At 46.6% G+C, this 15,952-nt stretch overlaps 1 protein-coding gene and 1 long non-coding RNA gene across 4 annotated transcripts; one reads left to right on the top strand and one right to left on the bottom strand.

Annotated features, from left to right (window-relative positions):
- Window positions 1-5,256, top strand: AURKAIP1 (aurora kinase A interacting protein 1). 2 transcript variants are annotated; one of them, XM_039727733.1, is made up of 4 exons: window positions 1-47; window positions 478-566; window positions 2,687-3,129; window positions 4,477-5,256. In XM_039727733.1, the coding sequence occupies exons 2-4, from the start codon at window positions 515-517 to the stop codon at window positions 4,582-4,584; spliced, it is 603 nt and encodes a 200-aa protein (XP_039583667.1). In that variant the 5' UTR covers window positions 1-47; window positions 478-514; the 3' UTR covers window positions 4,585-5,256. The 2 variants fall into 2 exon arrangements, with proteins under 2 accessions (XP_039583667.1, XP_039583668.1); XM_039727734.1 differs by lacking the exon at window positions 1-47 and adding an exon at window positions 100-358 and having other exon boundaries at window positions 4,477-5,081.
- LOC120511100 lies at window positions 1,484-2,667 on the bottom strand. 2 transcript variants are annotated; one of them, XR_005629670.1, is made up of 3 exons: window positions 2,305-2,667; window positions 2,026-2,105; window positions 1,484-1,777 (listed from the first exon to the last, which is right to left on the bottom strand). It is a non-coding gene; the product is annotated as an uncharacterized LOC120511100 (long non-coding RNA). The 2 variants fall into 2 exon arrangements; XR_005629671.1 differs by lacking the exon at window positions 1,484-1,777 and adding an exon at window positions 1,912-1,976.
- Window positions 5,257-15,952: the final 10,696 nt, after the last annotated feature.

The following is a 15,952-nucleotide window of genomic DNA, read 5'->3' as shown; positions in this document are numbered from 1 at the left end:
CCAGGGGGCGCTGCGGCCGGCCGGAAGTTCCGGTGGCGGCGGGGCCGGTGGGTGATGGCGGCCGCGGCGGCGGGGCCGTGAGGGGAGGGCGAGCTCCGCGGCTCGGGGGCTCCGTGCGGACCCCGCCCGGGGCGGGGCAGCGCCGGCAGTGCCGGCAGGGCTGAGGGGAACGAGGCGGCCCCTCGGTGACAGCCGGTTTTTATGCCGCGCGGCTGCTCCTACCGGCCGTAGGGTGGAGCGGGGCTGTGCCAGGCAGCCGTGTTTTTAAAGTTAAATATTAGTTATTTGTTAATAAATCGCCTCCACGGCTCGGCTGCTCCTGTGCTTGACCCCCACAGCAGAGCCCGGTAGACTGCGGGTAAAACCAGGAGGATGTTTAGGGTCTCAGCCTGTCTTTTGGGCATGTGGGGTTGAATAGGGAAGGTTTTTTAATGCTGCATGTTTGCATTACTGAAATAAATGTTCTTATTCGAACAGTCATTGCTGGCTCTGCCAGTGAACAAAGAGAAACAAAATGTTAATATCACGGCTGAGTTCCCAGTTACTGAAGGCTTCGAGAATTGCAGGTAAATTGGTATTGTGTGGCCAAAAATTGTGTTTGTTTGGGTTTATTTTCCTGGCGTAATTGGGCTCCCAGAAGGTTTTTTTTTCCACCAAGCAATGCAGGAGAGAGGAGGATCTTGTTGAGTCAGTGGTTGTCAAATGTTTTTATGTCTCTGATTTTTTATGTGTGTATGGTGTGGCTTTGGTTTGACCTTAGGAGAAGATTCCTTAGCAGCAGAGAGGTTTGATACAGCAAACCCTCCCTTACCATTCCAAATTAAAGCACAAGGACGTTCCACTTCACTGGATCATGGAAGGGTTTGGGCTGGAAGGGGCCTTAAAGAGCCTGGAATTCCAAACTCCTGCTGGGCAGGGAAACCTCTCAGTGAAGGACAGCCTTAAAGACCATGGAATTCCATCCCTGTCACCTCCCAGTGAAGGGAAATCTTAAAGAACATGGAACTCCAAACTCCTGCTGGGCAGGGAAACCTCTCAGTGAAGGACAGCCTTAAAGACCATGGAATTCCATCCCTGTCACCTCCCACTGAAGGGGAATCTTAAATACCATGGAATTCCAACTCCTGCTGGGCAGGGACAGCTACCAGGGAAAAGGAACCCTAAAGACCATGGAATTCCAACTCCTTCAGCTCCCACTGAAGGGGAACCTTAAACACTGTGGAATTCCAAACTCCTGCTGGGCAGGGACAGCTCCCAGTGAAGGGGAACCTTAAAGAGCATGGAATTTCATCCCTGTCACCTCCCAGTGAAGGGGAACCCATGGAATTCCAACTCTTCCAGCTCCCAGTGAAGGGGAACCTTAAAGACCATGGAATTCCATCCCTTTCACCCCCAGTGAAGGAGAACCTTAAACACTGTGGAATTCCAAACTCCTCCTGGGCAGGGACAGCTCCCAGTGAAGGAGAACCTTGAATACCATGGAATTCCATCCCTTTCACCTCCCAGTGAAGGAGAATCTTAAACACTGTGGAATTCCAAACTCCTGCTGGGCAGGGAAACCTCTCAGTGAAGGGGAACCTTAAAGACCATGGAATTCCATCCCTTTCACCTCCCAGTGAAAGGGAACCCCTGGAATTCCAACTCCTCCAGCTCCCAGTGAAGGGGAGCCTTAAAGACCATGGAATTCCATCCCTTTCACCCCCAGTGAAGGAGAACCTTAAACACTGTGGAATTCCAAACTCCTCCTGGGCAGGGACAGCTCCCAGTGAAGGAGAACCTTGAATACCATGGAATTCCATCCCTTTCACCTCCCAGTGAAGGGGAACCCATGGAATTCCATCCCTTTCACCTCCCAGTGAAGAGGAACCTTAAAGACCATGGAATTCCACTCCCTGCTCCTTCCAGTGAAGGAGAACCTTGAATACCATGGAATTCCAAATCCTGTTGGGCAGGGACAGCTCCCAGTGAAGGAGAACCTTAAAGAGCATGGAATTCCACCCCCTTCACCTCCCAGTGAAGGGGAACCTTAAAGACCATGGAATTCCATCCCTTTCACCTCCCAGTGAAGAGGGAACTTAAAGACCATGGAATTCCATCCCTTTCACCTCCCAGTGAAGGGGAACCCATGGAATTCCATCCCTTTCACCTGCCAGTGAAGAGGAACCTTAAAGACCACGCAATTCCACTCCCTGCTCCTTCCAGTGAAGGAGAACCTTGAATACCATGGAATTCCAACTCCTGCTGGGCAGGGACAGCTCCCAGTGAAGGAGAACCTTAAAGACCATGGAATTCCATCCCTTTCACCTCCCAGTGAAGGGGAACCCTAAAGACCACGGAATTCCACTTTCTGCTCCCCCCGTGAAGGAGAACCTTTGAATACCATGGAATTCCACTCCTTTCACCTCCCACTGAAGGGGAACCTCCACCCTGCTCTGCCTGGGCAGCTTACCCAGTAAAATACACAACATTTTTAGCATGGCAGCACTGTAGTTAAAGCTGAAAACCCTCCCTTGCTTTTCTGATGCCGATACAACTTCTGTGAGCGCGTCTCCCTTTATCAGCTTGCTCTGGCCAGATCTCTCTGTTTCCCTTTTTAAGGACAAACAGGCAGTTTGAGAGCTGGGCAGAGCTTTTCCCCTGGAAAATTCTGCCTTTTGAGGGCAAATTTTCTCCCTTTCTCCCCAAGGGCACCTCCTGCCCAGGTCGGTGTCGTCGTTCCTGTGCTGCCGCTCTCCGTGCGCGCGCTACAGCACCCAGCCCCCCAACACCAGCGGGGCCCAGCCCCAGCAGTGGCACACGCTGGACCCCGAGCTGGAGGAGATCCTCATTCCCAGGAAACTCTCCATCAGCCCCTTGGAGAGCTGGCTGACCGTCAGGTACTCCCTGCCCAGAGCCGAGGGCGCGCGGGGAGAAGCCGGCCATGAAAAGCCGCAGCCCTTGGAGTGTCCCCCTGCTGCTGGCACAGCGGTTGTGGAGGAAGGAGAGGCAGGCCTGGGTGACAAGGTGCACTGCAGGAACGTGCTGAAGATCCGCAGGAGGAAAATGAACAGGCACAAGTACAAGAAGCTGCTCAAGAGGAGGAAGTTCATCCGCAGGAGGATAAAGGAGGGGCGCAAGAAGAGGCGTCAGGTGAGCTCAGGGGAGGGGGAGCTCCCCGGCAGAAATGTGCCCACACATCAGCCCAGCTTCTGTTCAGGTGTTGGGTGGTGGATTTAAGTGGATTTAGGGGAAATTGAGCTTGGAAAATCAGCTTGTCTTGCTTGATTTTACGTACAAAACTGAGGAATAAAACGGAAGCAAGGAGTTCTGTGAGTGAGAGAATTTAAGAAAACCAGCTTCTGTTTAGGTGTTGGGTAATGGATTTAGTGAAAAATTACCTTGAAAAATCAGCTTGTTTTGCTTGATTTTTCCCTACAAAACTGATGAATAAAATTGAAACAAGGAGTTCTGTGAGTCAGAGAATTTAAGAAACCAGCTGATACATCACTTTTGGGTCAAATCCCTGATTTAGGGATTTTTTTTGTCTTGCTCCCTGCATGGACACTAAGAACTCTAAAACTGAGACTTGTCCCCTTTGAATGTAGCTTTATTTTATTTATTTAGCCTGAAGCTGTGCCAGGGGAGGGTCAGCTTGGGCACCAGCAGGAATTTCCCCATGGAAAGGATGTCCAGGAGCTGCCCAGGGAGATTTGGAGTCCCCATCCCTGGAGGTGTCCCAGGAATTCCTGGATGTGGCACTCGCTGCAGGTGACAGGGTGGACATCACTCACAGCTGATGAGATCTCAGAGATCCTTCCCAGCCTCAGGGATTCTGTGATTCCAAACATAAATGTGATAATTGCTGGGCTTAATTTTTCTTCCATGACAGTAATTTAGAACTATGTGTGATTAATGGAGATGAATTTCATATTTGTGTGAAGGATGAATTCATGTGTCCACCCTGGCTCAGGGAGAATGCTTTAATCTTCATTTCTCCCCTCTCTTGCCACCATCCTCAAGTGTTTCTTTTTTTTCTTTTTTTTTTTTTTTAATAGAACCTGTTACTTTACTAGAAGGGGTGAGGGAAGACATGGGGGGTTGTTGAAGCTGGGCATGTTTTCCTTTTGTGGAATATAATTTAGTTAATTCTCTAGGAATTGTCACCTTGACCAGATGCAAATTAGGGTTAATTGTAATTCCACTGCTTCGGTTTTGCAGTGAATTCTGTAAAATCCTCTTATTTTCCTTTTTCCTTACCATTTCGTTGTCCACCTTCTCAGTTTTCCTTGCACAGGACTTTAAAATGATACTGCCAAAATCCCTGTGCATTTTAATGTCTTCTGATGTATTTTTCTGCAGTAAAATTCAATATTTTGACACTTAAAACCTTTGTTTCCTTTGTGTGTGTTACACCTACACTGTCCTTGGGACACGTGGGCAGTGGCTGTTGTTTCTAAGCTGTGTTACCATTTTTTCTCTCTTTTTTTCCTATTTTAGATAAAATTTGAGAAAGATTTGGAGCGCATCTGGAAAAAAGCTGGCTTGAAAAGTGCTCCTGCAGGGTGGCAAACCCCCAAGATCTACCTGAGGAGTTCCAAGCGATAAAAAAAAAACCCCACCTGTCACAAATTTTAACCTGCAATTGTAATTAAAAAAATATTTAAGTATGTTGATGCCATTTAACCTTTTTCTGATTGTGATGAAAACGGTAGGAAGGAGTTTTCCAAGGGCAAACTGGCAGCTTTTCCTCCCCAAAGGAGAGGTGGGAGCTCTTTCCTGTGGTCATTGCTGAATTTCTGGAGTCTCTCTTTGAGACGAGGCTGAACCTAAGAAAAATCAGGTGTGGGAGAAGGGATCAGTGAAAGAATTCCTGTTGTTTATATGGCACAAAAAAGTTCTTTTCTAAATTGGATTCTTTCACAGCCTTGCTGCAGAAAGGTTGGGGTTTTCCTGAGAGTTGTGGTGGGGTGGGAATGGGATCAGAATTCCATGGAATTTACCTGCAGGAGCTTTTGTTCTCTTGTCTCTTATGTGGAGCCTTGTGAGCATCCTTAAAAGGCACATTTCTTTTTGTGTTAATAAAAAATGGTTCTTTTTTTGTCTTTGACTGACCCCTGTCATGTAAAACATCCAGATATTGGTCAAAGCTCAGAGCTAATTATTCATTAAGTACAAAAACTTCTGTGCCTGAGACAAGCCTGATACAATCAGCTGCTTTTGCATGGTCGAAGAGAGTTGTGAAAAATACAGGTGTTTAAAATAAACCCTGACAGAGGACTTTTTCTCTGGGTTCTGCTTTGGGTTCTGCTTTTCTTTTTGGGCTTTGAGGCACTTCTGGGTGGTTCAGTGTGATTTAATTTTTGTATTTTGGCAAAAGAGTTGGAGTGGGCTGAGGGGGGAAAGGATGAGCTGGGAAACTCCCTGAAAATAATTCCCTTTTTTCTGCTAGGAGAGAATAAACTGAAAGGAAGGGAAATAATCTGGAAATCATTGCTGCACGAGGTGCAGTTCAGGACATCCTGAGCTTCTCTGGGCCTTTCCACCCCTCACAGGCAAGAATTCCTTCCTAACATCTTAAATCTCCCAGGATTTGTGTTTTCCATGTGGAAAAACTCTTGTCTGACAAGGCAATAATCAGGTTTTACACCCCAGGGCTGTGTCAGCTTCCTTCAGTGTTCTTGGAAATTGAAATTCACTGAAGAGAGAGGTGGAAAATGCCCCTGATTTTCTGTAGGGGGAGCATGAGTCCAGGATATTCTCACAAAGTTTTATTAGGAGCTGCTTTTCCTCTCCAAAATATCTGAATCTGCACACTTAACAAAGGTTTATGTGCTTGTGTAGCTGTGGTAACAAAAACAAAGCTGCAAACAGGAAAGCTTTGCTGTAAAATTGCCCAAATATTGAAGATTTCCATTATTTTGCTGTTCTGAGAGGAAATGGTTGAAAACCAGATAAATTCATTATGGAGCTTGGAGATAACTCAGTGCATTTTATGTCACTGATTGGGCTGGAAAGGTCCCTGAAAATTGGAATATAAACCTAATGTCTCGCATTTTTCCCTAATTCTTGGATTCTAGGCAGGCAGCAAGCTCAGCTGAACAGAAGAAATTCAGGAATTTCCTCTCTGATCAGGTTTGGCTGGAATGAGTTGGCTCTAAAATAGGAAGTAGCTGACTTGGAGGGAATAAAAACTGAATTTTGTTTCTCTGAACCAAATCCCATTGCAAATGTGGAGGGTGTTGCCCCATTTTGGAAAGCTCAGAGCCCAGCAATGGCAGTGGCAAAAATACAATTTATTTTACATGTTAGCAAGTAACAGTTCCTGGCAAACAGGATTTTGACTTGGAGAGCAATGATTCTTACCAGAGTAAGAATTAAATCCATTTTTAAGAGTCTTGTATAGAAAATGTAGTGTTCCATGACACCAGCATGGATTCTTGAGGTTTTTTAGAGGCTTCTGGACATAAAATAAAAGTTATTTCAGCCACAAATAAATCCAGTTGAACTTAAAAAACACATTCCAGCTGAGAATCAGGATGATTGTATATGGGAAGGGGGAAAATGGGAAATAACTGCTTCCTGCAGCTTTTTCCTAAAAGCCTAGATCAATTTCCAGTATTTTATATAACTGGAAAATTGCTGGGTGCTCCAGATGAGGTGTTGGAAATGACAGGAGATTTTTAGGATTGAAGCAGGAGATTCATGATGCTGCTGCACACAACTGGAGCAGCAAAAAGAGAAATAAAGAGAAATATTCTTCCTGTTGTATTGGCTTCTGACAGCTGGTGTGCCTAAAATTTGGTTTTTTGAGCATGTTTTGGTTTTTTTGTGTGTGTGGGGTTTATTTCTATTTGGGTTTTGTTTGTTGTTGTTTGTGGGGTTTTTGTTTGCTTTGGGTTTGGTTTTTTGGTTGGTTGGTTTTGTTTTGGGGGTTTTTTGGCATCAGAGGGAGAGGATTTTTTTTGCTGCTGGAAAATTTCTCTGCAAAAAAAAAAGAGTTGTTCTGATATTTTTATTGTAAGAACTGTTCTTTCTTCCACCAATAGGCTCCAGCCCCAAAAGGGAGTAAATCAGCCAACATCAGGGGATGTTTATTGCACTGGGTGTACAAAACACCTTTCAGGGCATTAACAGTACCATTAATAATTAATAAATTTAATAACCCCGAGCAGGAACAGTGGGTGCCTTTACTCTGGTGAGCTGATGGGGCCACTTTGATGTGGAAAACCCAAAAGTTGGTTACGTTGGCTGTGAGCTGCTCCTCACATCCCAGAGCCAGCTGTGCTTTGGTGGGACTGATCCCTGCTCCAGAGGTTCCCAACTGAACAAACCAGCCTTGTTCCCACCAAAAAAAACCTGGCTGAGTGCAATTACTGACCTGCAAACAGCACCTGGGCCTGGCTCAGATGCCATCTTTTCTTTTCACCGTTCGTGCTGCTCCTGTTTTCCAGGAAAACATCTTGGTTTGGGCTCATTTGGGCTGGAACTCTCCAAAAATAACAGCACGCAGTGCCCAGCCTGGAGCGTTTGGGAAATGGGTTTGAAAAGTGGTTTTTTGGTGGTTTTTTCCTACTGCTTCTTAAATAAATAAATAAAAATATCAATAACTGTCGCTGCTGTAAACATCTGAGGTAGCTTGGAGCAAACACAGGGTGCTGGTTTTCCTGTGGAAGAATCCATTCTTGCTTGATTTTCCCTACAAAACTGATGAATAAAATTGAAACAAGGAGTTCTGTGAGTCAGAGAATTTAAGAAACCAGCTGATACATCACTTTTGGGTCAAATCCCTGATTTAGGGATTTTTTTTGTCTTGCTCCCTGCATGGACACTAAGAACTCTAAAACTGAGACTTGTCCCCCTTGAAAGTAACTTTATTTTCTGCAAAATTATAGGAAGAAGGGGAGTTGGAACGGACAGTAGCACTGACAAAGCTAAATAGAAGTGGCTAAAATTTGGTTTGAAGTAGAAAATGTTAAAAAATGAGGGGTTTTTTTACCTGTTTAGTAATTGAGGCCTGGTGCTGCTCAGGCAGGTGTTGGCTGAGGGAATTTTACTGCCTTTGATCTGGGAAAAAAACACTCCTGGAGCATCTCAGCACCTTTGGAATTCCTTTCTCACTTGTAAAATGATTGGTGTCAATACAAGGACGTGGAATTGTGAGCAAGGAGTTGGCACAGCAGGTGAAAAATTAACAGATTTTTGTGTTTTAAGGGAATTAGGATGATCTGGCTGAGTTTTAGCAGCAGCCAGTGAGGAACTGCTTAAAGCTGCAGGAAAAAAGAGCTGAAGGAAATGGAGCTGGAGTCAGCAAAGGGCGAGCAGCAGCAGCAGCAGCAGCAGTTACTCACTGCCTCACCCCGCCTGGCTCGGGGCTGTGCCAGGGACTGAGGGGTCCCTGCTGGCAGCACGGGCACTGCCAGGCCAGGGGGGCACACACAGGCCAGAGTGACACTGCCAGGCCAGGGTGACATGGCAGAGCCAGGTCAAGGTGGCACAGACAGGCCAGGGTGGCACAGACAGGTCAGGGTGACACAGACAGGTCAGGGTGACATGGCACAGCCAGGCCAGGGGGCACTGCCAGGCCAGGGGGCACTGCCAGGCCAGAGTGACACTGCCAGGTCAGGGTGACATGGCAGAGCCAGGTCAAGGTGGCACAGACAGGCCAGGGTGGCACAGCCAGGTCAGGGTGACACAGACAGGTCAGGGTGACACAGCCAGGCCAGGGTGACATGGCACAGCCAGGCCAGGGTAACATGGCACTGCCAGGTCAAGGTGGCACAGCTAGGCCATGGTGGCACAGATAGGTCAGGATGGCACAGCCAGGCCAGGGTGACATGGCACAGGCAGGCCAGGGTGACACAAACAGGTCAGGGTGACACTGCCAGGCCCGGGTGGCACAGACAGGTCAGGGTGACACTGCCAGGCCAGAGTGACATGGCACAGACAGGTCAAGGTGGCACAGCTAGGCCATGGTGACACAGCCAGGCCAGGGAGACATGGCACAGCCAGGTCAAGGTGGCACAGCCAGGCCAGGGAGACATGGCACAGCCAGGCCAAGGTGGCACAGCCAGGCCAGGGAGACATGGCACAGCCAGGCCAAGGTGGCACAGCCAGGCCAAGGTGACATGGCACAGCCAGCTGGGATCTGCCCAGCAGCACCAGGATCATCCCCAGGGTAAGTCTGGGACTGCTCACCAGAATTTCCATCTTGTTCTGAGGGAGAAATTGCATTTCCATCTTGTTCTGAGGGAGGAATTGCATTTCTACCTTGTTCTGAGGGAGGAATATTAATTTCCACTTTGTTCTGAGGGAGAAATTGCATTTCCACCTTGTTCTGAGAGACAAATATCTATTTTCAAACTGTTCTGAGGGAAAAATATGCATTTCCACCATGTTCTGAGGGAGAAATTGCATTTCCACCTTGTTCTGAGGGAGAAATATGCATTTTCAAACTGTTCTGAGGGAAAACTATGCATTTCCACCTTGTTCTGAGGGAGAAATATGCATTTCCATCTTGTTCTGAGGGAAAAGTTGCATTTCCGTTTTGTTCTGAGGGAGAAATATGCATTTTCAAACTGTTCTGAGGGAGAAATTGCATTTCCACAATGTTCTGAGAAAGGAATATGAATTTTCACATTGTTCTGTGGAAGAAATTGCATTTCCATCTTGTTCTGAGGGAGAAATTGCATTTCCACAATGTTCTGAGAAAGGAATATGAGTTTTCACATTGTTCTGTGGGAGAAATTGCATTTGCACCTTGTTCTGAGGAACTGCATTTCCATGTTTTTCTGAAGGAGAAATATGGATTTCCCTATTTCCCACCTTTTTCTGAGGGAGAAATTGGGATTTCCACATGTGCCGTCATCCCCAAAGTGGAGTGGGAACTCTCACGATTTTTAAAGGAGGCAAAGCAAGCAGCACCCTGGAGATTTCAGCTAAAATTATGGTTGCCAGAGTCCTCTTGGGTTAATCCTGAGCAAATACACTTTTCACACAGACTCCCCTTAAAAGCTGACCAGGCTCCATGTTTATGTGTCTAAATTTGGCAGCAGGATTACACTGAATTATGGAAAGCAACTTCTTTTCACCCAAAGTATTTTTATTTTTAATGAAACAGCCTGCAGAGCTGAGGTAAATAACACAACTCTGGGAGGCACCTTTGAGCACCCTCTTCAGGACCAACCCATTAATTTTCCCACTCTTTTCCCAGTCATTTCTGATCTCAAAATAAGCTGGAATCCCACTGCTTAATTATTTTAGGCGGGTGCAATGGATGGGCTGCAATTAGTGTCAAAACCTCCTGTTCCCACGTGCAGAGAGGCCACAAAATGTGCTTTGAGGCACAGCGCTGGTGGCCACAGAGGGGACACAAAATGTCAGCTCTCAGCTCCTGAGGACTCCCAGAATTTTCTTGTTCCTCACAGGAATGAGCAGAGCTGGGTGCTGTGGCTTGAGCTTTTCGTAGCTGAGAGAAATCTGATTTAATGGTGCCTGTTGGAGGAGTGAAATTCATGCTGGGTGCTGTGGCTTGAGCTTTTTCCAGGCTGGAGAAATCTGATTTATTGGAGGAGTGAAATTCAGTTTGAGCAGTGCTGGGTGCTGTGGTTTGAGATTTTCTTAGGTTGGAGAAATCTGATTTTAGCTGGAGGAGTGAAATTCAGTCTGAGCAGTGCTGGGTGCTGTGGCTGGAGCTTTTCCCAGGCTGGAGAATTCAGACAGTGGATGAGGAGCAGCCAGGAGCTGCTGCTTTCTCCCCCATTGCTGGGGACAGTCCCAGGGGCTGAGCACATTTCAAAGGGTGATTTGATGCCTCAGCCATTTCCTCTGAGCCTCCTGCTGTCTGCCAGCTTCCAAACTGGACCAGGGCTGCGGATCCATCCCCCAAAGTGCAGCCTGATGGATTTTTTGTGGATTTGGGAAAGCTCGAGATGCTCCAGAAGCACATGGCAGTGAGTCAGTCCCGTGTCATGCCTTGGACACTCTTCTGTCTCAGGCACTCCAGGTTCAAAAGTTGATTTTGGGGGATCTTCTGTATAAATTTAGAAGCTTTTGGAGCACTCAGTTTCAAGTGGCCTTGAAGAAAATCCTGATTTTTAAGGAAAATCCAGTTGGTGGCTGCTGCTGTGGACCTTAGGGAAGGATTAAGAGATGCAGATACATGAGCAGAGCCTCTCCTGGAGCTCTGATTGCTGTCACTCCAATTCAGAGCTGCACCTTTTTCCATCCCCTCATGGATTTTGAGCTGTTTTTTCTTTAACACTCTTATGTTGAAGACACCCCTAGCCCTCAGAATAGACTGGGAGATGAATACTTAATAATTTAGATGAAATAAAAGGTAGGAAATGTCATTTCACTGGGGTAAAGAAGCAACAGGTAGAAATGACTCCTAGGGAATGGGAATAGTGGGAAGATCTGAGAGGCAGGAAGGATGAAATGGGGCCAGTGGAAAGTTAAAAATGAGAGTTTTTCTCAAAATCTTCCCAAATCTGTGCAGCTGGTCCAGGCTCTGCTCCCAGTCCTGCCACTGCTGTGAGTTTGGGTGACTCATTTCCTTTTGTGTTCATGGCTCCCTCCTGCTCCTGTCTGTTTAGATTCCAAATTTTTCCTACCAGGAGCTGCCTGTGCTGTGTGGGACAGACCCAAGTGTGCTGTGACCAAGAGAGAGCCCTGCACACCTCAGTGAGGGACCAGAAAACACATTTAATGTGATTTTAGTCCTTTTTTAGCAGCATTTAAATCGAAACAATCATCTCAAGTACTTAAAACTTTTTTTTTTCAATAAAATAATTTTTCTAGAGAAGTGATTTTTCAGATTTACCTTCACACAGTTTGGTCATGCCCAAAAAATATTAAACTTAACAGAAAACTAGAATTTACACCTGCTCTGTGGGCGTCTGTGAGTTGCTGCTTTGTGTCTCTTTTTCCATCCCTGATTTATTTGCTGCCTGTTGTTTTCTCATTTCTCCTTGGTCAGTTGTTTTTTTTGGGTAGCTTCTGTCTGGAATAAAAAAATATAAAAGAAAAAAAAAATCAGTGTTGGTTTCCTGGGCAATTTCTCTGTTTTTCTAACTGGTTTTTATTCATGCTTTTGAGATGAATCCCAGGAATCTGAAGCTTTCCAGCCAAAGGAGGTGTTTAAATGCTGTGCCATCCGAGGGTGCTGGAATGCAGGGAGTTCTGGAGATGCCTTTGGGTGCAGCCAGAGCTCTGTGACCTGCTCCAAGGACACACAAGCAATGGATTAATGGGAATAATGCACACAGCTGGAAATGTCCTGGGTGCTGCAGTTTAACTCCTCGCTCTGTCCCGCTCATCCAGCTCTGTCCCAGACACTCTGCACAGCCCAGCGTGTTCAGCACACCAAAACCCTCCCAGCATTTCCATCTGCAGCAATTCCTGCATTCCTGGACGTGCACACGGATGAATTGCTGCTGCCTGGCTTGGAGGGAGGTGGGGATTCAGGGCAGGAGGGAGCCGAGGAGCTGCAGGGCACAGCCCCAAACCCACCTGCTGCTCCCATTCCTCTGCTTTTCCTTCCAACTGGAGCCTCAGGCTGCACCAGGGGAGCTCAGCATGAGCGTCAGGAGGAATTTCCCCATGGAAAGGGTGGTTAAAAGTGGGAATTGCTGCCCAGGGAGGTTTGCAGTGCCCATTTTGGACGTGTCCCTGCAATTCTCAGGGCTCTGGGCTGGGGACAAGGTGGGGATTGAGGCTGGACTCAATCTTGGAGCTCTTTTCAACCTCAGTGATGGTGTGAGGCTCTCTGAAGCACTGAGTGTTTTACTTACCTTTGAAACAGGCCTGTTTTGAAAGAAAATTTGTAACAACCTAAAAGCCAGCTGGGCTTTTTGTGGCCCTTTGGTTGTGATCAGCTCAATCTTGGAGCTCTTTTCAACCTCAGTGATGGTGTGAGGCTCTCTGAAGCACTGAGTGTTTTACTTACCTTTGAAACAGGCCTGTTTTGAAAGAAAATTTGTAAAAACCTAAAAGCCAGCTGGGCTTTTTGTGGCCCTTTGGTTGTGATCAGCTCAATCTTGGAGCTCTTTTCCAAAATCAGCAGTGCTGGGATTGAGGAGTGCTCGGGCACAGCACAGTGACTGCAGTGGGGCATTTCTGTGCACCTCACCTGTTTCTGGCTATTATATCCCTATATCTCTATAATATCTCTGCTATTTCATGTTCCCATGATATATTTTTTTTAATCCACCACAGCCTAAAGGTGTCAGAGCTCTGCCCTGCTCATCCTCCAGCCCTGTTTGCCCCAGCTGCTTTGGTGGCTGCTGATTACAGTGGATTCCAGTGAAATGAAACAAAAAAAACCCCAAAAAACATCTGCTGAGAGCATCACCTTGTCATCGTGGCTGTGCCCTCCAGAGAAGGCAAACCAGGGGGTTTTGTGTTTGTGGCTGGGGAACAAGCAGGGTAATGCTGGGGCTGGGAGGTGCCTGGCGTGTTCAGCCCTGCAGTAATGACAGGCTCTGCTTGGCAGCCTGGCCTTGTGGCTGGCTTTCAGTTTTGTCCTTTCAGTTCACAGTTCTTGCTCTAAGCTGGATTATTTCAGGCTTGCTTAAGGGCTTCGTGGCAGCTGGAAGATTTGGTTTCAAGAGAAGTGAAAGATTAAAATGGTGTTGGTGTAAATTAACCCTGAGCTGCTGTGTCTTTCTTTTGCTGTTCCCATGCAAAGTTCTTTATTTCCATATTTTATTTTGAATTTTATTTTATTTTTTCCTTGCTGCCTTTGCCACTGCCAATTAGCTGTACTCTTGTACTATTTATTCCTAAACTGTAGCATTCCCTACTACTTTTCTGTCCCAGGAATTTAATCCTTTCTTCTTCCCTTGAGCAGGTATTTTCTCCTTTGATCCTGGTGGAACACTCCACATCCTGTATTTAAAGAAGTTGTTGATGATAAGCCTGGAGTGCTGACAAACGCTGCACACAAGGCCTTGTACTGTAATTTGTGTCAAGAGATCATTAATGCTGGCATTCCTTTTTAATTCCTGTATTTATGTGAGGATGGGGTGGAAGGGGCCACTTCCACTCCTGTTTGCCAGGCTTAGTGCCTCCCAAAAATTGCACTGAAGGATGGAGAGTTCCCCTTTTTTCTCGATCCGACACTTGCTCAGTTTTTCTGGCTGCTGGTCTCCAATCTGGATTTATTGGGAAGTCTCTCAGTGCAGCCTGAAAACAAAAAAAACGCTAAAAATGGAAGAGATGGGGAGGAGGAAACTTCTGACATCCAACACTTCCCACCAGCCAATTACCCTCGCGACCCTGCACTTCCAGCAGGGCTCTGTCCACCTGAGTCGCTGCTTTAGATGTGAATTAGGTGTGAAAATTCATTTTGCCACAACGAAAAAGAGGCGGCTCTGGGAGCACGGAGCCTTTTTTGTGCTGCTGACCTGATCTGCTGGCAGGTGCAGAGCCTGCAAAACCCCTCCTGCTGCTGCTGCTGGAAATTCCCTTTTCCTTGCCTGCATGAAATTGCTTTCTCTGGTCAGGATTTGTGGTCAGCAGTGGGCAGCCAAGGATGCTCGGTATTGGGAGAATCATCCCCAATTCTCCTGGGAGTGGGGAAGGAGAGAGGCTGGGGAGCACAGCTCAGCTCCGAGTGGAGAAGCTGGTTAAAAATTCAGCTCCTAGACCAGGAAAAATGTTGACACAGCTGCTTTTGCAGGATGTCTTTGGAGTAGCAAAGCCCCAGGAAGCAGGGCTGGCTGCAGACTGCAGGATTAGAGAAAGAACAAGGCAGATATATAAAAAAATATATAAAATAATTATAACAACGCCCTAAACGTGTCCCTTTCATCCCCTCTGTGAACCCCACAGAAGCTGCTGCTCTTCCCTTGGGTGATTTTAGGAGACTTCAGCCTCCTTCAGCCTGGACTTGGCTCCTTGCAGTCAGGAAATATCCAGTCCATGAGAGCAGCAACCACAGCAATCTGCTCCCTCCCAAAAACCCTGCGAGGAGCAGGCAGTAACCTCTGCAGTGCCACAGCTGGGAGGCAGAAAAGTGCGGAAAAAACCCTGGAATTGCAGCCTGGAAGGTTCTGCCCGTGGTTGGGAGGGAGCAGGGCAAGGAGAAAATATTGGATTTGCTGTTGGGAGCAGATTTGGCCTCCCAGCCAGGCATTTTCCAGGGTGGATCCCTGATGGAGACAACAGGAAAGGCTCCTTCTTCCAGGAGATTCAATGAAATTCCAGGAGATTCCGTGAGATTTCAGGAGATTCAATTAAATTCCATGAGATTCTAGGAGATTCCATGTGATTCCAGGAGATTCCAGGAGAGTCCATGAAATCCATGAGATTCCAGGAGATTCTATGTGAATCCTTGTGATTCCATGTGAATCCATGAGATTCCAGGAGATTCTATGTGAATCCTTGTGATTCCATGTGAATCCATGAGATTCCCATGAGATTCCATGAAATTCCATGAGATTCCATTAAATTCCATGTGATTCCATGGGATTCCATGAGATTCCAGGAGACTCCATGAGATTCCAGGAGACTCCACGAGATTCCACGGAACTCCAGGAAATCCCATGAAATTCCATGAGATTCCATGAGATTCCATGAAATCCCATGAAATTCCATGAGATTCCAGGAGGTTTTAGGAGCTTCCAGGAGGTTCCAGGATTTTTCCCTAGAAACAAACCACTTCTCTGGATCTGTCTTGGACAGTGTGGAGTTAACAGCAGGCTTTTCTTTTTTTTCTTTTTCTTTCTTTTTTTTTTTTTTTCATGGCCATATTATCTAATAATAATAATGGCTTCAGTTTCTTGGAATTTGTTTGGAAGTGTCTGGTTCTGTCTGATGCTGGAGACAGGATCCTGGACTGGCTCAAGTTCTGATCTGGATGCTCCCAAAGTTTCTCTTGTTGCAGTGAGTAATTATTTAAATGTTTATTTAGGGGGTTGTTATAATTATAATTATAATACTCGCCTCTTTCCTGAAACTCTTCCCCCTCTGGGAT

The sequence above is a fragment of the Passer montanus genome, unplaced genomic scaffold (genome assembly GCF_014805655.1).
Source record: "Passer montanus isolate IOZ18808 unplaced genomic scaffold, ASM1480565v1 scaffold62, whole genome shotgun sequence".
Lineage (NCBI taxonomy): Eukaryota > Metazoa > Chordata > Aves > Passeriformes > Passeridae > Passer > Passer montanus.
This window is presented reverse-complemented; position numbering and strand designations above follow the sequence as displayed.

Bases quoted from the DNA above. Each gene is read 5' to 3' on its own strand.
- AURKAIP1 (XM_039727733.1), top strand. From the start codon at position 515: ATGTTAATATCACGGCTGAGTTCCCAGTTACTGAAGGCTTCGAGAATT. The intron at 567-2,686 runs GTAAATTGGTAT...TTTCTCCCCAAG, and splicing joins GAAGGCTTCGAGAATTGCAG to GGCACCTCCTGCCCAGGTCG. The intron at 3,130-4,476 runs GTGAGCTCAGGG...TTCCTATTTTAG, and splicing joins GGCGCAAGAAGAGGCGTCAG to ATAAAATTTGAGAAAGATTT.